We start from the raw sequence: 23,962 nt of genomic DNA, 5'->3' as shown, positions 1-23,962 counted from the left end.
ATAGATTTTTTAGTTAACGTTTTTTTTCGATAACTTTTAGACTTAGTCTTTCTTATCCTACGATGACGTTAGTGGTTTATCTTCGTTTATCTTTTCCTATTTCTATGGGTTACGTGGAGTCAAATCTGTGGCTTAATTAGTGTGAGATCTTATCACGTTGGGTGTATAAATACAAGCAACTGTGAATAGAAATTCATTCACTGCAGAATAAAGTTTTCGTGAAGGATCTGCTCTCTTTTCCTCATCTCGTTGCTTTTTTTTTTAATTTTCTTTGTTTTTGTTCTCTTTGCTTTGTGCTTCGGGTGTGAATCATCGATTCTGAGCCAACAGGTTTTCGTTGATTCACACACGACGGGGGAGACACCGAATATCATGGCCTTGATGGGTGCATCGACTTCCTTCTAGTTTGTCAGAGTTGCATTCTTAGTGATTTGATCCAGATCGACCATAGCGACTGTGTTTCCACAATGGACATCGTTAATGCCTCCACACTTGGAATGCATGTCAACAAGATCAGTGGCCAGAATTACATTCAGCTGCATTCTCTTTCTAGCCAAAGTTTGATGAACTTATCTCCCAAGATCCGGAGCTCCCAGGCTAGCACAAGCTGAAAGCAAATTGACCATGGTAATCTCATTTGGTTCGACCGATAATTTCCTCATATGATGATACAATATGACTGCATCTTCTAGGAAGCCTTTATGAAAAAAAATGATAAATCCCAGTCAGTCTCATGGATTCAATCCCTGGGGGTGGCCAGTCCGATCCCACGGAAGTTTCCCACCGACCACCAGGGTAAATCGGGAAGCGCATACGGCGGCCAATCCAGATGCCCGGTTAACCCGGATGTCCTTGTCTTTTCCACATTTTCATTTCTTTTTCTTTTGTAAATGATGGAATCCGTCATCCAGCGATCTCACATGATTGGTCCCACAATCATATATAAAGAAGTAAATCGAGAAACGACAATTAGTCACGCACATCTCCACTTCTTGCATACATGTATACTAGTGTTGTACTAAGAACTGAGTCCAATGGGATCATATTGATCTCGATGAAACCCACTATCCATTTTCCGACCTCCCAATTTGAAGCATTTGCACATGCAGATAGGAGGCACACCATGGTGGCTGAGTTGGGAAGAACATGTTCAGCAGAACCAAGCATCCGTTTGAAAAAAATCGACCATCTCTGATATCATTCCATGCTTCCCAAATCCATCAATAAGGGTCGTTCAACAGACCACATTTATTTTGTATGATCGGCATTTCTTTAAACATCGAACGGGCCATGTTCATGTCTCCAACATGTGAATATCCAGAGATGAGGGAGTTATATGACACCTCATCGCTCGCAGGCATATCCTCGAGTACTTGGTGGGCGTCCTCGAGGAGGAGGCGCTTGGAGTACATATCAATGGGGAAATTACCTACATAGAGGTCGAAGATGAACCCTAACTTGACAATGTGCGCGTGCACCTGCCGGCCGAGGTCGGCGGAGGAGAGGGCGGAGCAGGACTTGAACAGGGGCCGGTAGGTGAAGTTGGTTGGACCGACGCCTTCAAGGAGCATGCAGGAGTATAAGGAGAGGGCGAAATCAAATGGTCCGGATGCGGAAAATGAGCGGATGAGGGAAGCGTACGTACGCGTGGTCGTTGGGCGGCGAGAGGAGGTGGCGGAAGACGGCAAGCGCGTAGTCGAGGAAGCGGAGCTCTGCCAGCTAGCAAAGAAGGTGGTTGTGGAAGGGGAGGCCGCAGAGGATGATTTGCGCATGGACCTATCGGGCATGGGAGGAGGTGGCGACTCGCCGGACGAGGCCGAGCAGCGACCGAGAAGACATACATCATCAGGAGGACCCTCATACAAGTTTTCCACACAGTATTTCTGCGCCTTGGAAGGAGACGGAAGCTGGAAGATCATCATCTCCAGGAGAGCCGTGCTCGTTGAAAGCCAAGTCTACATGACTCGCTTCATGCTTTGCCCATCAGCTCTTTCTCTTCCGCTTTCATCGTCATGCCAAGCTTCTGCAACATCGGCCACAACTCGTCTTTTTTGACAGCCTTAGCAACAAGTTTGGTTTTTGACGATGGGACACAATCCCTTTTCACATTTTACCTCACTTAACATTTTCGGCTTAGGCATTGCTCATCTTTGATGGCACAAAATCAGTAACTTTGACTTCTTAGTTTGTAGCTTATATAATTTTAGTATAAATTAAATCATCAACTATTTTAATTTTATTATCCACGTCCTTTTTATAAATAAAATTTTTTTCTTCATCAAAAATATTTTTTTCCTTCCTTTAAATTTATCCAGTAATTATTTTTATATTGAACAAGACTTTTTCTATTTCGATTTTCCAATAATATCTGCATCTTATTTGTTATCTGATCCACAAATATATTACATCATCCGTCGATCATCTCTCAAAATTGTTACTTCATATCACAATCAAAAGTGTAGTCGATGTATAGTTCTTCTCTATGGTATGATTTCACAAGATCAACGTAGCTCTGATACTAACTGATGTAGAGAATAACTATCAATTTTTTTGATTCGCACGTGAATACCGGAAGCGATCTTCTAAACCCTATTGATTCCACATAATATTAGGAGAAAGACAACCAAATTCGATGTTTGGGAAGAAACGAAATCACAAATTTTTATTATAAAAATATGTCTCAAAAACAACTAAACAAATAGTTTAAATAGACTCAACCCCTAATCCTATAAAAGATGAAAATACCCCTAAATCATAACTTGAGAAAATAGTAAAAAAGACTAAAATTGCTTCTGTTCCTGCATCACTTCTGTACAAGTAGCTTCTACATAATTGATCATGATCAGATAATGATCATATGAAATGTAGTGGGTATCATGGAGTCTCCATCGTTTGATTTGCTTATTGAAATATTATTTTAATTATGTTATCACTCTCAGATAAGCAAAGTCAAAAATGATATAATGACAACGTGTAAAAGCTAGCACTCAACTGTTACACATTGTAGAATTTACATGCTAGCTTTTACACGGTCGATTGTTATCATATAATGATTATTTGAAATGTAGTGGATGTCGTCATAGAGTCTCTATTATTTGGTTTGCTTGTTGAAATATTATTTTAACTAGATTATCACTCTTAAAAAATCAAAATCAAAATAATATAAAGTCACTATTGTAGAAGCTAGCAACTAACTTCTACACGTTGTAGAAGTTATATGCTAGCTTCTACACGATCGATCGTAATCAAATAATATTCATTTGAAATGTGATAGATGTCATAGAGTTCCTTTCATTTGTTTTGTTTATTAAAATATTATTTTAACTAAGTTATCACTCTAGAAGAAGCAAATTAAAATGATATAATGACAACATATAAAAGCTAGCACCCAGTTATTAACGTTGTAGAAGCTAGCACGTAGCTTCTACACGATCAATCATGATCAGATAATAATTATTTGAAATATGGTAGGTGTCATGGAATCTCCATCGTTTAGTTTACTTGTTAAAATGTTGTTTTAACTGGGTTATCACTCTCAGGGAAGTAAAATCAAAATGATATAAAGTCATTGTTGTAAAAACTAGCAACTATCTTCTACATATTGTAAAAGCTAGCAACTATCTTCTATATGTTGTAAAAACTAGTATGTAAGCTTTTATACGGCCGATCATAATCAAATAATTAACGTTCATTTGAAATGTAATGGGTGTCATGGAGTCTCTTTTATTGTTTTGCTTGTTGAAATATTATTTTAACTAGATTATCACTCTGAGGGAAGCAAAATCAAAATAATATAAACTTATTATTATAGAAGCTAGCAATTAATTTTTACATGTTACAGAAGCTAGCATGTAGCTTCTATATGGCCGATCGTGATTAGATAATGTTCATTTGAAATGTAATGAGTGCCAGGGAGTTCCCTTCGTTTGTTTTGCTTGTTGAAATGCTGTTTGAACTAGATTATCACTCTCCAATAAATACAATCAAAATGATATAATGACAATGTGTAAAAGCTAGTAACGAGTTGTTACACATTGTAGAAGTTACATGCTATCTTCTACACGATCGATCGTGATCAGACAATGTTCAGATAATGTTCATAAGATATATATTAGTCAAGAAACAACATTACAAAAACATGATCCGAATTTAACTCACCTAAGAACACACTAACAATAAAACCCAATCAGTCTTTGAACCTGAACTCATCAGTGTTTATAACAAGAAAATTTATCTTTGAAACAGGATAATGAGAACAAGAAAAGCTGTCATACAAATAATATCATAAAAAACTATGAAAATGAATTTAGTTATCTGATAAAACAGGAAGACATGTAGTATTTTTAATTGTATTTATGGAAAAATATAAAAACAAACCTTACATTGCGAGGAAAAAATAAACCCCAAACCGAAGAAGGGAAGAAGAATGGAGGAAGTTGTTAGATTGAAGCTCTGGGAAGATGATAATAGGATATTAGTTAACTGCTAATTCTTTTTTATATCAAAAACTTTAAAATAGATAAGTCAGTCGGTCGACTGTGGTTCAAATCCTAAGTCCTTAAACCCAGTTAAAAACTTAAATTAGGTTCAGAAATATAAAATTTGAACCAGATATAGAGTAAATATATTTCAGATAGTCTACATTAAATAAGATATCTATTTGATTTTAACTGGAAATGAAATATCTATATGACTATTTTATAAATGATGGATGTTTCATTTGATTTTTGTCTTTTTATTATTATTATTATTACATTCGAGAAGCATAACTAAATTGCGTGTGAAAGCTTGTGTATTTTGGTGATCACTGAGTTAACTTGTACTTTCTGCAGATAAAGAACGAGATAAAAAGGCTTTAGAATCTCTGCAGTGGTCCAATTATGGTCAAGCTTCTTGATATTGTCAGAGATCCGCATTCCAAAACTCCTAGCTTGATGTTCGAATATGTTAACAGTACAGACTTCAAAGCCTTGTACCCTACCCTGTCAGATTATGGGATATGATTCTATGTTTATGAACTTCTCCAAGGTTTATATCTACATAGCATAAAACTAAATGCTCTGATCTTTATATGGCATGTTAATTATTTATTGTTTTACGATATATTATACAAGATCTAATCTTTCATTTACTTGACATCATAAGAAACTCTGCTGGCTAATCTCAGATCTTTTGCATGAAACCTTTGTATGGCTATGCTAATCATGATCAGCTTGTCAAATTTGCCAAGTTACTGTAAACAAGATAGCTATGGAATAAAACAACAGCAAGAAGCATCATATTATATACTGTAAAAATGGATACATCACGTAGTACACTATTTTACAGAGCTTGTTTTTCTTTTTTTTCACATTTTTGTGCTCTCTTTGGTTCGACAAGGTTGATATAGCAAGGGCATAAGAAGAAAGCAAAACACAAATTCTTGGTTAGCACCTGCTTCTTGAGAGCTAGGGCTGAAGGACCAAGCAAACATTGCACTACAAGGATGCCAGTCTAACATAAACGACCAAGCATTTCTTGCAAATTATGAAATCCAAGTTGTTGTTAGTTGCCACTGCAGATACTTTTGCTGATCGTTACGGTAAGCCATGTGTATAAAGAACTCCTCCATATGATAAGAAATACAATAAACATTATGTATACTACCACGATGACAGAGAGGAGAGAATTTACGAGTAAGCCATGCACTTCAGCTGACAAGAAATCTAACAAAAGGTAGCCATTGATGATTATCAGAAAGCCAACCACAATCCAGGTTACCACCTGCATTACAACCCTAGTAGTGTCAGAGAAGTATTTCAGATGCAGTAATTTGTTAATATAGAAGAAATGGAACATTAAAAGAATGATTACTTGTATTAGGTTTAAGACAAAATTGCATTTGTGCTTAACCTAAATTTTAGAATTGGTGTAGTGCTTACTTTCATAAAAGGGCCAATTTTGAATATTCCCATGATCTGTTCCTTTGATACCATAGTAAGAAGAGGAATGAGAGCAAATGGTATCTGAATAGATTGAAGAACATTAAGAGACTCATTCAAGATATCCATGGCCGAGCCTTCACTGTCAAACCATAGAGCAACTATCATAGCCGGCACAATCGCAAAGCTTCTTGTAATCACTGAGCGAATCCACTTCTTTAAAGGAAGATTCAGAAAGCCTCCCATGATGAATTGTCCAGCATATGTCCCAGTGATAGTGCTGCTCTGTCCAGAAGCCAATAGTCCAATTCCCCATATATATAAAATAGGGAATAGTGCACCCCCATATTTCTCTTGTAGAAATTGCCCAGCATTCTCTAGCCCTATTGTATCGGCCATGTCTGTGCCATAGAATCCCTTTGCAAAAACTGTCGTAACGGATACATTGATAAAGAAGGATAAAACAAGAGCAATAGTGGATTCTATGGAATAGTAGCGCATTGCTTCTCTAAGGTGTCTATTATTTTCATTGCCAACTTTTCTTGACTGCACAAGCGCAGAATGCAAGAACACATTGTGAGGCATGATAATGCAACCAACAATTCCCACAGCCTGTCTTATTGTGCTTGTACTTAGTTTTGGAACAACAATACCTGTGAAGATCTTAATGTAAGATCCTACTGTGCAAGATTTAATGATAACTTAGAGTAAAAGCAGTTAAACCAAGAATTCTTTCAAAAACAACTACCAATTAGAAGTTCCTTGCCACTGGGCTTGGCTTGGCCAAACATAATGGCAAAAGAGGCAGCCATAGTAGTGATAAGAACTGCGAAGAAAGCCTCTAGTTTCCTCACACCATAGTTCTCAAGAAACAAGAAGACAAAGCTGCCAAACAGATGGAAGACATTATACTTTTTAGATCAAAGTTTATGGTGACAATTCAAAAAATAAAAATACAACCCAATGGAACAGAGTCATGCTCAGTGTCAAGGTGAATAGCTTAACCGGAAATAAAACAGAACAAGAAAATATGATGTCCTCAAAAAAATCAGTGACGTAGTTAGAGAATCTATGGGATGGACATCAAATGTATCAAAGGTAAAAAAAAGATGATACAAATAAATTAAACTAAAGATGACAAACTTTTTGTGTATTTATTCTACAAAAAAAAAAAAACAGGAATTCCTCCTATTTCCACTGATAAAATTAATATGGAAAAAGCTAAGAATGAAACAAAAAGTACCCAACAAAATACCACAAAGGTCAATTTTTTCACGGACCTTTCTTTACCGTGTAAAAGAAAAGGAAAGATTTTACAAGTGTAATATCCTAAGCAATACCAACACACACAAAATTAACTCTTTCATTTGAAAACCTCATGGGAAAAGGACACAAGAGAGTAGAAGTGTACCAGTCCAAGGCCGTGATTACCACTCCAGCCCAGAGGGGAATCACCCCGCCGCTGAGGATCTTGATCGCGATTGAGCTCCCGATCACCTCCTGGATGTCGGCACCGATGAGAGCGAGCTCGGCCATGAGCCAGAGCGCGACGGTGGCCCACCTAGGGTACTCCTCGCGGCATAGCTCCGCTAGGTGGCGCCCCGACGCCACTCCGAGCCTCGCGGAGAGCAGCTGCACGAGGAGCCCCATGGCGGTGGACCAGAATAGCAGCCAGAGAAGAGAGTAGCCGGCGGCCGCGCCGGCCTGGAGATCCCCCTCAAGGTTACCAGGATCCAGGAAAGCGATACACATGAGGAAACCAGGGCCTGTGAACTGCCACAGCTTCCGCCAGGAGAAGGGCGGGAGAGAAGCGCCCCCCTCGTCTTCACGGTCGGAGACCGATATGACCACCTTCTCTTCGTAGTCGTAGGCCGTCTCGTCCTCGTCGACGGATCGGATTTCGAGGAGCGGAGCGGACGCCATTGCCGAGCTCGTAGACGAGCACGAAAAGCACAGCTCGAGCAGTTGGAGGAGTAAAGCATATAAAGGAAACTTCCGGTTCAGCTTTATTGGAAAACTTGCAAACATGCCCCTCCAAATCATGTAATTCAATATTCTCCCTTTCAACATGTGGTGTACATATAAAGAATTTTTCAAAAAATTATTCTTTTTATTTTAATCTAATAACTTAATTAATAGGAAATAATATTGATAGCCTCCACTCGTGTCCTAGCTCATCTAAGAGCTAGATTCGTTTCAATTGCTTATCTCTTACTCTTATTAGCTCCATTCAAATTAACTTTAGCTATTTCAAAAGCTTGTTGAAATTTTTACCAATATCAATACTTATTTTCACATCATTTTCTAAAATGATGCTATCTCCAATTTAACTTTTTTAAAACAAAAATTCATAAATCAAGTTGATGTCGTATTTTTCAATTAAAGTTGTATCAGCACTCTATTTCTAATTAAAATCAAATAGACATTTTATTTGACTTGAATTATTTGAAATATTCTTATATTATTTGATTATTAAATCGATAAAAACTAACAACTAACCTCTACAATTGCCAATTAGATTCTACACTATTATAAGATAATATTCATTTAAAATATAATAAGTATTATATATGAGTTTATATTATTTATTTTACTCGTTGAAATATTATTTTAATCAGATTATTACTTAGAAAAATAAAATTAAAATGATATAAAATTATTGTTATAAAAGCTAGTAATTAACTTCTACAACCAAGCAAACAACTAGCTTCTATAATTGTATAAACTAGTTGCTAGCTTCTATATGGTTGAATAATCAAGGATTGTAAGAGTATTTCAGACCATAATAATTAGAAGGATAAAATAAATATTGGGTTTTAAATAAATTTAAAATATTAGAAGATATTTCAACTTGAGTAATAATAGCACTTTAAAAATATTAAATTTTTTGATAAAAAGTTAAAAGGACACTTAAATTAAATTATTCATGTCAATCAAAGATATTCTCTTTTAAAAATTATTAAAATACCATTCATTTATAATTTAATATCTAAAATATCCTTTGCTCTCCATACTATTTTAACAACTTTAAAATAAAAATTACATCACCTTCAAACAATTTTAGCTAAAATTATATCACTTTAAAAGTAAAATAATTTTAAGTTGAAGTACGAGGGTATTTTATTTATTAAATTATGTGTGAAGTGTTATTGTGATAATTTTTAAAAAAATATTTTTTTTATTTTCTATCAAAATTTTAAGGGAAAAGTCATGAAAACTAATTAATATAGAGAAATTCTTTTTCTTGAAATATAAAATTATGATATTTTTGTGCGCAAACTCAAATTTGATTGACATTGAGCTTTCATATAAATACTTGAGAGTGTTTATAATAATAATAATAATAATTATTATTATTATTATTATTATTATTATTATTATTATATAATTATAAATGGTAGAGTGCTTGGCCACGGAATGTTAATATTTTTTATTTAACAAGTTTTTTATTTATATTATTTTAAATATGCTCTAATCCAAAATAGTATTCCATCAAGGTCAGAATCGAATCCCTCACCTTAAGCGACGTTGATAAACCAACTCATGATAATTTCAGTATTAATAATGAAATAATAAATAAGTAATTAGATTAGAATATATCGCATTTATATAATGTTGTTATAATGTTGTCATCGAGAAAAATATTTGACTATAATATGGCATTATTATCCATGCATTTTTAAGCACGATTGTGAAAAAGACAGTTCCAAAATATAATTTAATGACATAATTTCATTTTACCCCTCAAAATCTATCCTTTTTCTTAACATGTGTTTAGTTTATTTTTTATAAAAAATATAAAAATGGAAAAAAAATCAAAATGACACCCTTTTTTTTCATTATCATTAAAAAAAGGAGGATTTCATTTTTTTTTTAAATATCAACAAGGATGCCTCGCATGCATCCTGAGAATACCTTTGTTTCACATAACTATAACACCTTTGTTTCACATAACTATAACACTTTTAATTAAAATTACTCCAACATACTCAAAATTATTAAATAATTATAATCAAATTTTCTAATATTAATTAAAAATAATTAAAGATTAATTGAAAATAATCTTCCTATGTCATCATAAATCATCTTGCATTAATAAGGCAGGTGAACTACCTCAAATATCATATTATAGCACATATCCTTTTAATAATAGTCTGACAAGCTAAATGACGAAGTGTCAGTAGTCAAACTTGGAGGGATCGAGCTAATTGAACACTAAGCAGGGCACTGGACGAGTGGAGTTTAGGTGGCAAAGAGAGTCCAAGGTGAGGTTACCCGAGACTGAGAGCCGAGATGCAGTCCGAGATGGAGCTCAAGGCTGAGTGGAGAGTTGGTTGGCAGGCCCGGACTCGGAGCTAGGTGTTGAACCCAAGTGGAGTAGTCAAGTATTGCACTTCGAGTCGAATTGGTTACCGAGTCGGAGAGTCGGAGTCGAACTATTTGTCGAGTCGGGGAGTCGGAGTTGAATTGTTTGTCAAGTTAGGGAGTCAGAGTTAAATTGTTTACTAAGTCAGGGTTCGACCACCTTGCTAGGGTAGGGAGCGTGAGAATGAAATTCGATTGTCGAACTAGGGGTAGGACCAAGCTAGTCAATCTTGGAGTCAAACCTTTTACCCGATGTGTTGTCTCCAGTCGGACCAGGTCTTACCTAGAGTTAAGCTTTCTATCCGACGTGTCATCTCCAATTGGATCAAATTTTGACCTTCTAGATCAAGTTATACCAATCCATAACATTCGATGTAATCAAAATTAATCCAACTTATTACAACCGATCAAATATTATTGGAATAATTTTATCCATACTATTAAAAAAGTTTTTCAAGTTTTTTAATGGCTAGTTAAGTTGCTATTTTAGTTGGCTTAACCTAGCTAGTTTGATTCGCTTACTAGGCCAAGCCTAGCTCAACATCCCCGGCCCCACCGGCATGACTTGCAACTCATGCCGTTCTCATCGATCCCATTCATGAACCAAAATAACTCCTGTCTAGTACTCATTCTTTTTCAATTTTCTTAAAAGTTTTTAATTTTGTGCTGGTTAGATTCATATTGTGGGACAGCGTAGCCTAGCTCGGCTCAGTTACTAGGCCGGCCAAATTTGGTCTAACAACCCCTACCGAACCGATCCAATTACACATGGAATTAGATTCATATTGGGTACAACATAGCCTAGCTCGGGTCGGTTACTAGGCCAAATTTGGTCTAACAACCCCTACCGAACCGATCCAATTACACATGGACCAAATCAAGTCCTGTCTAAACCGAACCAAATCATCCATGACTCAATATACACCTCCTTTGTCCTTATAACAGTCAATTTGGAATATTGGACCCGTCAGGTTGGCACGCCTTGCCAACAATTTAGACGGATTTAATTGAAATTTTATCAATATATTTTAAGATGGATTTAGATAGGTTGATCCGCCTAGGCCCACGACCCCGTATTAGCTTGCAGCAGACTTGAATTGGCCTACGGCGGACTTGAATTGACCCGCGAATTGAGAAAATTTATTTATTTATTTTAAATTTTAAAATTAAAATAGAAAATTCTATTGGTGGGCTCCCTCTAAATCACAATTCAAAATTTCAATTTAATCAATTTTTAAAATTGTAATTGAAACTTAAAATTTTAAATATTTTTTTTGACAGACCCATGGATTGGTTCGTCTAACCCGCAATCCATCTTGAGTTGGGTTCAGTTGGAGATTTTCAAACTCACTAAGTTGATGGGTCGATCTGTCCCGCTCCACTATATGATGGGTTTGGTAGGTTTGACAGCTCTATCTGTCTCTCTCTCTCTTTACATATTCTTCAGTGGTGGAATTTACCATCCCAACGATCCCATACAATCGACCTTACGACTATCTGTGAGGAGGTAAATCGAAAAATTACATTTGACTACTACAGGGGAGATTCGACCCTCATCCATGACTCAATTACACCTCCTCAGTCTCTCTCTCTCTCTCTACATATTCTTTTCTGTAAAAGGTGAAATCCGCCATCCTAACGGCCTTCACGTACGACCATCTGTGAAAAGGTAAATCGAAAAGTTACAACATTGACCACGACGGAAGAGAATATTGTCTTGTGATTCAAACCCTTACTCTCTTCTACAAATCTATTTCATTATAACCAACTTAGTTATGCTCTGGGGCTCTCGTTACATATTCTTGCGTCTGTCTAACGCAAACAATCAGCCGTGATAATAAATATACCTTGCTCTGCCTAATTTATTCCCCTAATATTTTACAAAATTACATACTCATCCACACGCTGTCTGTTATTTCATGCAATAAACACACATGCTCTTTTCTCACGAGATTTTTTTTTTTTTTTGCAAAAGATAAAATAGCCGCCCAATTAAATTTAATAACAAAATGCTCTAACTTTGTGAATTATAATTTGCCAACCTCTGAATTTTAGAGGAGCATTTTGCAAGACTTGTGGATTCTAATTTGGTGGCATTAATTAACAATTATTTGATGAGTCGCTGTTTGTAACGCTTCTTCCAAAAAAGGTCAATGCCAACTGATCCAATCAGAGGAGTCCCATACGTAATTTTGATAAGTGAAACTACGACTATCTCTTTTATAAGAGAGATATATCATTATGATAATATCGAATGGCAAGATTAATTAACTAATAAATATCCAATAAAATAAAAATAGAAACGGCATGATTCTTGGATTCTTAAACTTGTCAACCTAGACGACCAATCGAACACAGGTATTTAATTTTTTTGAAACTATTAATCTTGAGAATAATCGATTTGATCTCATGAAAATTTTTTATTGGTCATAACAATTCAACTTTCTTAGGCCCAACCTCTCATGGGAGGAAATTCATTATGTAGTGCACCATAGTTGAGACTTATGCCATCTCTATTGTTACTATTGGTGCGAAAATAATAATTAAATTTGCTGAAGTTTGGTTCATCTGAAATCGATAGGATGAGCTCTAGAAGAGTTCAACTTGATTGAGTTATCATCTGATGTGTTTAAAGGACAATCATATTCATTGAATCCGTCGCAATCGAATGAGGATGTGTATTTATACTCATCCATTTGACACATCAGATTAGATCAATGATTAATTTGCACAAAGTTAGAGTGCGAATTATATCTTGTCTTTGTTTAATATTGGGCTGTACAAGATGAACACCCCCAATGACCTAAGGCTTGTTTTTGTAGTTAAAAAAGTTTGAAGACTTTGTAAAATTGCCCTTTAGTATCTTTAAGTTTTAAAATCTTTTAATATTTTTATTTTACTGTTAGATAAGAACACTTTGACATTGAAATGCATGTCATCAAATTAATATTAAGATATATAAAAGACAAATTTTTGAGTATTTTTTAGAATAAAGTGATAGATAATATGGTAAACTTTTAGAGAATAATCACAAGATAGTGAATTCGAATAAAGGGAAGACAACTTGTGCACTTGTCTCCTTAGCTTGCACAAAGTTAGTGCTTAAAAGTTTCTTTAGAACTTAAAATATAAGAAAAAAATAAAGAAATAAAACCAGTGGGATTTTTTTTTATGGTTTTAATCCGATTTATTGTAGCTAGTGGAAATGAGAATATTTTCTCTTTTTAAAATTTTTTTTTGGACAGTAAAGAGATTGAAAGTTCTCTAACTTTATTAAATTCAAGCTGAATTTATTCTTTTTATAGAGTTAAACCAAATATCATTGTCCTTGTACTTTATTGAATATAATAGTATAATAAATAATGTTTATATCATTTTCTTACTTTCCATATATTAAATATTTTAAATTATACAATCTTAAGATCATAATCAAAATTTAAATAAGTTAAAAAAATAAATTTATTCTATGAACTTTGTTTACCAATACAAATCAATTAAGTTCACTGCACCTCACTGCATTTCATGCAACTTATAGTGCCAAGTTGGAACCTGTGAGTATTATGAGAAACAAACTAGATTAATATTGAATTTTGACATATTTTGATTTGGTGTAATTATTTGTGATAATATATTTTCTAAATTATTTAATTATTTTCTCTTCTTTTTTATAGGATTAAGTGTATAAATATGTCTCATGTAAAATAATAACCACAATAACAATTAAGTCTTATCCCATCAAATAAAACTAATTATGTAGATCCTTCTACATCATTGAACTTTATCCTCTACTATAACATCATTTATATTTAAATAAAATTTATTTTATTTTATTATTACAAATCAAGTCTTTTTTTATTTTCTTTCTTGTTTAATTTATATATTTGTTAAGTTTTACATCGCCTAATTAAAATATTTATTAGTAGTCTAGGTACATATTCGTACCATCTTAAACGTATTTTTAAGAATTTTTTCTCGATAGATACAACCCTAACTTTCTCTCTAATATATTTATTTATTATCTTATTCATTCTTGTATGTTAGTACATTCATCTTAACATCTTCATCTTTGCAATTCTCATCTTCTTCTTACGTACTCAAATTATATCCAACACTTAGCTCTCATGTAAAATGACTGTTGTGTAACTTTGTGATCATAAAGTTCGAATCATAGAAATAATCTTTTTCAATACAGGATAAAACTGCGTATAATATATTCAATGTGATCCGATCATTCTCTAAAATTTTTGTGCTTTAGTTTTGGCAGTGTGCTATGTCAAAATTACACAAAGATAGCTTCTTGACATTTTCTATGTTCTTGTTGATGAGACGACAAAGCTAATTAAATTGTATAAGAGAAGTCCAATCCGATCAACCATTTACAAAAGTGACAGATTCATTGCGCCATTGACAGATAATGGCCAAAAACAGTTGTATTACTTGAGTGAATGGAAGCTTCCTTGTGATTATAATAACACAATTATATAGGCCAATCAAAGTTTCTTACGTAGCAAAAGTTTAGACAATGAAAAGGTGGACTGACAGTGAATCAAATTGAACATAGACATAATCACTCTCAACAGGTCAGTGTTTCATTAATTGCTACAAAAACTCTTAAAGTATATGTTTAAGTAACTATAATCAATTTTCTGGTGCAAAAATATAGGATACAAACATTTCTATAGCCAGTTTAACAGTGTGGTATCTATGAAACAGAGGAAGATTTAGTAAAACTGATATCGCCAAACACCTCCAAAGGTGCACAACTAAGTATGTAAATTAACTGTGATTATCGAAAAAAGAGCACAACAGAAGAGTAGCAACCAATGATGTCTTTGTTATTCTGATCCAGCTTCGATATGGAACTGTGAGTGAATTGGAATAGGATTATTTGGTTTCATGTTCATCTTTGACCTGTAAATTAGTTGCAATCAGACGTTGATCATTATTTCTGAAGTTTGTGAGAAGTATGGAGAACTTGCATTTTAGAGCTGTAATAGTAATACCATTGCCAGCCATGCTATGGCTGCTGTTCCTTGAAGCTGGTAGATCATGGTTATGTTTACCCTCATATGTTGTTATGACAGCTTTGGGGTCTATAGCAGCTCGCTCGATATGTTTCCTAACATTGCATCCTAGAAAGGTGCACTTGTAGTAGCTTCTGCACGTTTGAAGTATCAAGATACATGAGTATTTTCTCAGACAAATAGCTGAATAGTGTTAGAGGATGGTGTTACCTCGGATGAGGATTTCCTTTCACAACTTTTTGTCCATACTTGCGCCACCGGTAACCATCATCCAAAAGATCAACCTCACTTGTTGTTTGCACAATGATCCTAGATTCCGACGTCGGTTTTTGAATAGAATCAGACACATTCCTGTCAACCAGCAGAAATATAATACATAAATTAAAGAATGTATACATAAAAGGAAATGTTATTATGTAAATGTTACTTACAGTCTTTTAGCATCACTATTGTTGTTGTCCCTTACATTGCCAGTAACTTCAGATTCTTCTTCATCTTCACCATAAACGGATAATTGATCAGGTGTCTCATAATCAGATTCTCGGTCCCTTTTAGGAGCTGACATAACAGCAGATTTCTCGTTCAATATCTTGAGGTTTGCTTGATGATCATGAAGACTTAATTCAGGTGTAGTAGGATTGTTAAGACTATCAGTGATTTGATTTGATCCAGTGGGAAAACTCCCACCACTGCTGGAACGCTTATTTGGCACTGGGCGCTGATGATTATGCTGTCCTTTATAAACAATCTCAGTAACTTGACCATCCACAGAATGCTCTATTTTTTTCTTGACTGGACAATTCAAATGGTTGCATTTATAGTAACTTCTAGGGTATTCACTGCCTTTTACCATCTTCTGGCCATATTTTCGCCAATTATAGCCATCATCAACAGGTTTATCGACTAAGATAGTGCTAGGCCGGGACCATTGATCAGAATGAGAGCCTTCAGCAGATTGAACAGCGATATTATGTGATTTTAGAGTAGCAATCTCCTGGCTTTGTTCCTGATCCAATGAAATCGTCATTGATGTGGATGGATATTCTGTCTGTTGCAGCATCTTTGATTGAGAATTGGAGGCCTGGACTGTCACATGTGCGACAGCTTCTCGATGAGACATTCCTAAGGTTCCCTGTAAATATCTCTTTTATATGTAACAACAAAGAGGTGATGCAATCAATAGAGTTATGTGCAACGACAAAGTGAATTTTTTTTCTCTGGTTAGACAGAATCTGGAAAGAACATTGAGAGAACACACCATACTTATTCAACAGGAGTGGAGATGAGATCAGATAACTTGCATAAAAATGACTAATAATTCTAAAGACTGACACAAGAACCTCTACCTGAGAATCTCTATGTTAACAAATAGTAGCATAAGTAAAAACCCCAAGAAATCAACCATATCAGTGATACGAGAGCCATGTAATCAGAATTATCAAGGGAGAAATAGCCACTTGAACCGAGCCACTGCCATCAGTTGTGTTGTGCCAATTAATAATCAAAATCACCATGATCTATGAAATTTGAGATTAAATCAAACTAGTTTTAGTCTTCCTCAGTTATTCTAATGTGGTCCATATGTAGTCCATTATACTACCATCAGAATTACTCCGTTCAATCTAATGCGATCCTGCTATGCATTGAACTTATTGGTTGGTAAGAGAGCTCTGAAAAAAAAGGCTCTTTGGTAGGCTCTTGATATGTAAGATTCAGACAAATAGTAAAGACTTAATACTCCACGACTAGACAAGCTACTGCTTTTCGATTGCACCATTAAGAACAAGAATCCCGAGCTTACAAATATCATGAGTGTAAATGATTATAGAAGATGCCTGATAAAAGTTTAGTACAGATAAACACCATTGTGTTGCATGAACGCACTTGGAGAAAACCACTTGGTTCATGAACACATTATGTTGCATGAACACACATTATGTTTCATGAACATAGCAAGCATATTGACACAAGATATCATTTTATTCGAGAATACATTGCAAAGAAAGAAGTTGAACTAGATTATGCGAAGACTATGGATCAAACTGCTGATATATTTATAAAGTCACTCAAATTTGATGATTTTCAAAGACTGAGGTTCACGCTTGGAGTTAGGAATAGATTCAAGTTTAGGGGGAGTGTTAGAAGTTGAATTAAACTTGAATACATGAACCATAGTAAATGTTTGATGTACATGAACCAAGTGAAATATGAATCTTGTAATTCAATACCTAGATAAAATAAATTCATGTATCTAATTGATGAAGTATGATCTAGGAGTTTCTATTGAGTAGTATAAATAGTCATGTAATGTGAAGTTGCAAGACAAGTCGTTTTTGCAATACAAGTCATTATACTACTTAGAAGTTGAATTAAACTTGAACACATGAACCATAGTAAATGTTTGATGTACATGAATCAAGTGAAACATGAATCTTGTAATTCAATACCTAGATAAAATAAATTCATGTATCTAATTGATGAAGTATGATATAGGAGTTTCTATTGAGTAGCATAAATAGTCATGTAATGTGAAGTTGCAAGACAAGTCATTTTTGCATATAAGTCATTATACTACAACTCTTCTCTTCCTAGAAAGCTATTTGAGAGTCCACCACCTACCAACACATTATGTTGCATGATCACACACATGGAGAGTACCATGTCCTTGAGTATAAACAATCCATTAACAAAAGGCTACATAGCACAATTTCCTTCTCATCGATGCCAAAGAGTTTCTGAATTCTGAACTATAAGAGCAAGAACAAAATCAAAGTAACTTCTACAAGTGAAATCGTTGGCATTATCATGAAAGGAACAACAAGAGCGTAAATCAAGATAAAATAGTTGCTGTAGCTGAATCACATGCTGCTCAAAAAGATCAATTTTCCTCGAGCTCATCGCCTACCTGGCGAGAAGAAAAGAAGCCCGGAGAATCAAACAAGCTCGCAGGGCTTAGTCCTGGGGGAATCGAAAGCACCTGCTGCTGGCTCACCGACAGGCTCTCCGGAGGTTCCTGTCCTAGCCGCACGAGTCCGCTTCCGCAGCCGACGCCTCCCTTCTCCGCGCCGGATCCATCCAAACCCCCCCTGTCCACGGCCTTCGTCGTCCCATCCGCGGGAGAATTCATGGCTCCGACAAGGAGCTGAGTGAAGGAGCGGCTCTCCAACTCGGGGTCCTCGGCGAAGAAACTAGACACGAGAGTCAACGGGCCGGGGCTGAACTCTGAGGGGCCGGCGCCGCCGCCACCCCCGACGCCTCCGCGGAAGAGGCTCTCCAGGGAAGACCGGGCGGGGAGCGTGACGGAGGGGCGCGGCGGCTTGGTTGCCACTTGAACCGGTGCCGCCCCTTCGCCTGCGCCTCCTCGTCCGGCGCCGTCCTCCGACATCGGATTCGGATGATAGAGCAGGGAACGAGATGAGCGTGTTGACTTAGCATGTAATGTAATTAGGGATTATTATTTCTGCTTTTTCTTTGTTTTCATTTGCTGGCTGGAGTGCGAGTAGTTGAGATTTGTGAAGAAAACACGCGACACATGTTAGAAGATAAAAACAACCTCCGAATCTACAGTAGATTTTATAAGAAAACCGCCAAACGTTGACTTTTCGTGCGTGCCTTTTCGTACACAACAAAGACTCCTTCACTCCAGCGCGCTGGAGGCCTTTCCTGTGTTGTTTGTCATAAATACCAATTTTAATAAATATAAATAAACTTAAAAATATTATTATTTTGGGCTTTTAGAGGTTAAACCCATTACCCCTTTTTTTTTGTTATGAAAAAAAAAAATGACGGCGACTGATCAACTTCTTCGCCTTCGCCAAGGTCAATTATTCGAAGGTTGCGGTGGCAGCTCATCTTCACCCTGCTCAGCAGGCAGAGAGGAGCGATGGGGAGGAAGAAGAGTATCTTGGCAATCACACTCTTTCTTCAACTCCTTTCCTCTGTGGGATGCATCAGTCGCAGCGATTTCCCTCCATCGTTCCTCATGGGGACTGCAACTTCTTCTTACCAGGTAATCTAATGTTTTCCGCAAGATCGTAGAGAATGGAAAAAAAATGCAAGTTATTGGATTAAACTCCAAGAACGAAATATGAATGATTTCTGGTTACATTGAATATGCCAGTTTTGGGCGGGCGGGCGAGGGCGGGGGCGGGGGCGGGGGCGGGGGGTGGCGGAGAAACTGGATCTGCTATTCTCGTGTCTGTCTTTTAGTGTGATATGAGACTAGCATTTCTCAAAAATGATCTACATGAGCGGAGAGATGTCTTCGCGTAAAAGCAAAAGAGTGTTATAGAACACTGTTGCAGTGATTTTAGCAAGGTTCTCTGTGGCTTTTTGGCAGCTACTAATTTTCTTCCCGGGAGGAGTTCCATAGTCTTGGGTCTGCTTCGGGGTTTGGAGTCTGTAATAGTTCATATTGCTCATAGAAAATAAGATTTTTCTTGAGCAAAAATCAAAGGAGGCTCCAAATTTACATAATCCTTAGAAAGGTGCCCCTTAGTTTTTTTAACAAAAGGGCATCCTTTCCAAAATTACTCCTACCATCCCCCTCCTCTTGCCAATGCCTCCCTTGTCTCATCGTTGCCTAAACACCCCCATAAGACCAACCTCCTTGTCCCTATCTTTTATGTTGTCCTTGTTCTCCCCAAATTTCCTTTGTAGTGTCTTCTATAGTTGCAATTGTAGCTACAATGGAAGGGATATCCTCTACCATGATTGCCATGGAGAGAGTGCCATGGAGGAGGTGTTTGGGGATAAATTGATACTCTACAACATGATAAAGTCAGTGTTGATCTTGTGCTATGATTTGTAGTCCTTCATCTTCTCGTGCATTGGTGCGTCAAAGAGCTAGAGGTGTGACTTCAATTGTGGGAGGCATGTTGAGCCACATAGGTGATGTGTGCTCACTCTTCAAGCTGATTGTGATATGTCAGTGGGTTGCACACTTCCTACGTCAACATCGATGATGACTTGACCATGAGCTGTTGAGGATTGGATGATCTAGCTAGAGGGGGTTAGATATCATTACCTGAAAGTATGATTTCATGTATCAAGCAAGCAAGGTTATATACAATTAATACAATAGAAATAAACAAAACATATATGCAAGCTTACTATAACCACTAACACGTTTGCTTAATGTGATTTGACAATCCCTAAGCTTCTACTCCACAACCTATGATTTGACGATGCATCATTCCTAGAAAGTTACTATATTTTCTCCTCTCGGTTAGCCATCAAAGGTGGAGAAACTTATATGCACAAAAATAAAAAGTACAAAAGTCGAAATGTTCGAAGGTGATTGAATAGCTAATAGAGGATTCATCACTTCTTTTATTAGGAGACGTATACCTTATAACCACTTGACAGGAATGTTACTTATAAGTCTTTGGCCAAAGCAGAAATATGTCAAGAGGATGATCATCTTGGGCAGATGTTTTGAGTAATTTGAATCTGCAAGACAAGGAACTACACTTGGACTTGGTGTGATGCAGTCAACCTAGTGGGGACTAACACATAGACCATGTCCTGAACTAAACGGGTATAAGATGCGTAAAAAGAATAGAGATATGATTAACTAAAGCTGTTGAATGGTTCAGAAGTGGTTTTGGAATCAACTATGATTTTTTGATTAATTGGGAGTCATGATTTATTACTAGGTATTACTCATGATCGATCTTTAATTAATGATTAATTATGGACGACCAACATAAACGGGAACCTATAAGGTCACACACACTATGAGTTTCTCTAAAAGATATAAAATAAGTTTGAGAATTGGATTCTTAGATTGAGAGAGATTGAGTCTGATTGGTCCAGACAAAGGAAAAATATGAAAGATATTTTGTTGAAACGAAAGGGTAGATGAGCCACGTCTTTTGAAAATAAAGTGAACCCTCTTTGGTTTAATGACAAACCAAATTGGTTTGGTTTAATTAAAAGGTGGTTTTGTTTTAAACCAACGCGGTTTGATCTTGAATCAAACTTAAAGCTATCGGTTTGGAGTTTGGGTTAACGGACGTGGATTAGTTCACAAAGTGAACCCGTTAGAGATCTATAAATATATTTCTAAAAAAGAGTTATTTAGAGAATTAAAAACCTAAAGGTTAGGTTTTCAAATCAGCCCCCTCTCTTCTTTCATTGTCGACACCTCTCCTCCTCTTTAAGCCGCCGCCCACATCTCCCCCTGGTGGAGTTGCCGCCGGCCATACAAGGTTGTCCAAAATCACCTCTCACACTATAAGGTTCACTGCTACTTGTTGATAATGAACCGTCCAACTTTCGAACGGCGGTGTAATTACTTCCGTTTAATCCGATTCGTATTGTCGAGTTGTTTTGAGTTGTCGGGTATGGAATCGGATCGTAGGTCTTCTCTTGGATTGTTTGTCTCTTTTCTTCGACTAGTATTGAAACGGAGACACAACACGTGACTTAAGGAAGTCGTCTCGAGGAGATCTTGGTGTGGATACGAGTAGAGGCATCCTTTCCAAAGGTTGCTAGTTGATGCCTTGTCCGCTTTGCGTCATCCAAAAGGTATAATTTATTTATACTATTTTCTATAATTATGTTTGTATGCATATATCTTTGTGTGGGTTTATGCGATAATATATTACACTTCTGTTGCATGTTTAGAGAAACATACAATTTAATGCGTATATAAAAATCCAACAGTGGTATTAAAGCCATCACGTATTTTGACATAGATCGTAGATCTTTTTTAGCGTTTCATAGATTGTCTAAAAATTATATTTTGGATATGTTAGGATATTTTGGATAAGAAAATTATTTTCTAATCGAATATAGAAAATTTTCACGTTTAGAAAAGCTTCCTAAATTGTTGGGAAATCCAATTTTAAAAATTGTTTCTTAATATGATTGGGAAAAATTAATTTTTAAAATTATTTTCTAATTAAATTAGAAATTTTAAGATATGAAATTATTTCCAAATAATATATGTAATTAGATTTGAAAATTATTTTCTAATCTAATAAAAAATTATAATTTATGAAATTGAATTATTTAACAGATATGTTTTCTAAATTAATTTATGACAATGATGACATAACTTGTGTTATAATTTATGTCATGACATATGCATGATTAATATAATTAATGTCATGTTATATAGATATGTTATGTAGATGCATGTAGATAGTTTTTCTATGTTGCATGTAAATAATGAGACCAAATAAAAAATCCCTTGTTTAAATTTTAAAATTTATATCTTCCATTAATATGGTATAGAATCAGAGTTTAATTTTAAGTACGATTGTTGGGCTCTCTCAAAGCTCAATTTAAAATTAAATATGTTCAAACTATCGAGATATGATCTCACGATTAATGGATCGACTTTAACTTGAAATATTGACTTGTTGGACTCTTTCTAAGGTTAATGTGGATAGGGATGAAGTTGGGTGATATACATATGATGTATAAATGTTAATAAGTTAACAATTTGATGTTTATACAAATATCAATTAGCTGATACCTTAATGCGATAGTTATATATGCGTGATATATAATTGGTATACTTGATATCTACTACTAGAAATATGGATGACTTGTTAGACTCTCTCTAAGATTATTCTTATCCATAGTGGATATCAATCCACTTGGAGATAACATACCATCTCCCGAATTCAAAGTGAGGGTTCTTGAATTTGATAAGCAAGTGGGACTCCAATTTATATATGTAAATTATTTGTACTACATAATAATAAATTCATCTATCTTATATATTTTCAATTGTAGAATCAGAGTTTAATTTTAAGTATGATTGTTGGGCTCTCTCAAAGCTCAATTTAAAATTAAATATGTTCAAACTATCGAGATATGATCTCACGATTAATGGATCGACTTTAACTTGAAATATTGACTTGTTGGACTCTTTTTAAGGTTAATGTGGATAGGAATGAAGTTGGGTGATATACATATGATGTATAAATGTTAATAAGTTAACAATTCGATGTTTATACAAATATCAATTAGCTGATACCTTAATGTGATAGTTATTTATGCATGATATATAATTGGTATACTTGATATCTACTACTAGAAATATGGATGACTTGTTAGACTCTCTCTAAGATTATTCTTATCCATAGTGGATATCAATCCACTTGGAGATAACATACCATCTCCCGAATTCAAAGTGAGGATTGCTTATTATCTTTGTGAGCTATTTGATGAGCAAGTTAGATCCGAACGGTTTGAGATCACCAAGCTTTTTTTTTGCTCAAAGATGTAGGAGGGTTCATCTGTGGTGTAATTTGTAGTAAAGATAAATGACTACATTGAGCGGTTGAGATTATTTAAATTTGTGATGAATCATGAGTTAAATATTAACTTAATTCTACACAGTTTGCCTGATATCTATTCACAGTTTGTGATCAACTATTAGATGAATCATCTTTAATTCACAATTTCAAAGTTGGTCAACATGCTCAAGATAATGGAGCCATTTGTTAAGAAAGAATAGAAAGCTATGAAGTTGGTTGACACTTCGAAGAAAGGTTCTAAAGAGAAAGTCAACAATTCAAGCTAAGGGGAAGAAAAAGGTTATGAAAGAAGAATCACCAAAGGGACCGTGTCACCATTGTGACAAGATAGGACACTACAGACGAAGAAACTACAAAATTTATCTTGAGTCCATGA

General features: G+C 35.5%; 2 protein-coding genes and 1 pseudogene across 2 annotated transcripts; all 3 read right to left on the bottom strand.

The window, feature by feature from the left end:
• Positions 1-401: 401 nt before the first annotated feature.
• On the bottom strand, positions 402-1,882 carry LOC141816601 (pentatricopeptide repeat-containing protein At5g56310-like; annotated as a pseudogene).
• Positions 1,883-5,256: 3,374 nt separating this feature from the next.
• LOC141816603 (metal transporter Nramp2-like) lies at positions 5,257-7,859 on the bottom strand. Its single transcript, XM_074704357.1, has 4 exons — positions 7,333-7,859; positions 6,670-6,806; positions 5,922-6,574; positions 5,257-5,763 (listed from the first exon to the last, which is right to left on the bottom strand). The coding sequence occupies exons 1-4, from the start codon at positions 7,842-7,844 to the stop codon at positions 5,545-5,547; spliced, it is 1,521 nt and encodes a 506-aa protein (XP_074560458.1). The 5' UTR covers positions 7,845-7,859; the 3' UTR covers positions 5,257-5,544.
• A 7,038-nt stretch (positions 7,860-14,897) lies between these two features.
• Positions 14,898-18,719, bottom strand: LOC141816602 (putative WRKY transcription factor 4). Its single transcript, XM_074704356.1, has 5 exons — positions 18,216-18,719; positions 15,742-16,442; positions 15,521-15,661; positions 15,290-15,444; positions 14,898-15,197 (listed from the first exon to the last, which is right to left on the bottom strand). The coding sequence occupies exons 1-5, from the start codon at positions 18,693-18,695 to the stop codon at positions 15,187-15,189; spliced, it is 1,488 nt and encodes a 495-aa protein (XP_074560457.1). The 5' UTR covers positions 18,696-18,719; the 3' UTR covers positions 14,898-15,186.
• Positions 18,720-23,962: the final 5,243 nt, after the last annotated feature.

Source organism: Curcuma longa, unplaced genomic scaffold, assembly GCF_044706935.1.
Source record: "Curcuma longa cultivar G26 ecotype Majalengka, Jawa Barat unplaced genomic scaffold, ITB_CL_G26_1.1 contig_17373, whole genome shotgun sequence".
Lineage (NCBI taxonomy): Eukaryota > Viridiplantae > Streptophyta > Magnoliopsida > Zingiberales > Zingiberaceae > Curcuma > Curcuma longa.
The sequence above is the reverse complement of the archived record's forward strand: the minus strand, read 5'-3'. Positions and strand labels throughout refer to the sequence as shown.

What these genes read in the sequence shown, in the direction of transcription:
- LOC141816602 (XM_074704356.1), bottom strand. Translation starts at nt 18,695, where the DNA reads ATGTCGGAGGACGGCGCCGGACGAGGAGGCGCAGGCGAAGGGGCGGCA. An exon ending in GCTTCTTTTCTTCTCGCCAG is followed by an intron (nt 16,443 to 18,215) that starts GTAGGCGATGAG and finishes AGATATTTACAG; the next exon opens with GGAACCTTAGGAATGTCTCA. An exon ending in AAAGGAAATCCTCATCCGAG is followed by an intron (nt 15,445 to 15,520) that starts GTAACACCATCC and finishes TCAAACGTGCAG; the next exon opens with AAGCTACTACAAGTGCACCT.
- LOC141816603 (XM_074704357.1), bottom strand. Translation starts at nt 7,844, where the DNA reads ATGGCGTCCGCTCCGCTCCTCGAAATCCGATCCGTCGACGAGGACGAG. An exon ending in GTAATCACGGCCTTGGACTG is followed by an intron (nt 6,807 to 7,332) that starts GTACACTTCTAC and finishes TCTGTTTGGCAG; the next exon opens with CTTTGTCTTCTTGTTTCTTG. An exon ending in TGGCAAGGAACTTCTAATTG is followed by an intron (nt 6,575 to 6,669) that starts GTAGTTGTTTTT and finishes AGATCTTCACAG; the next exon opens with GTATTGTTGTTCCAAAACTA.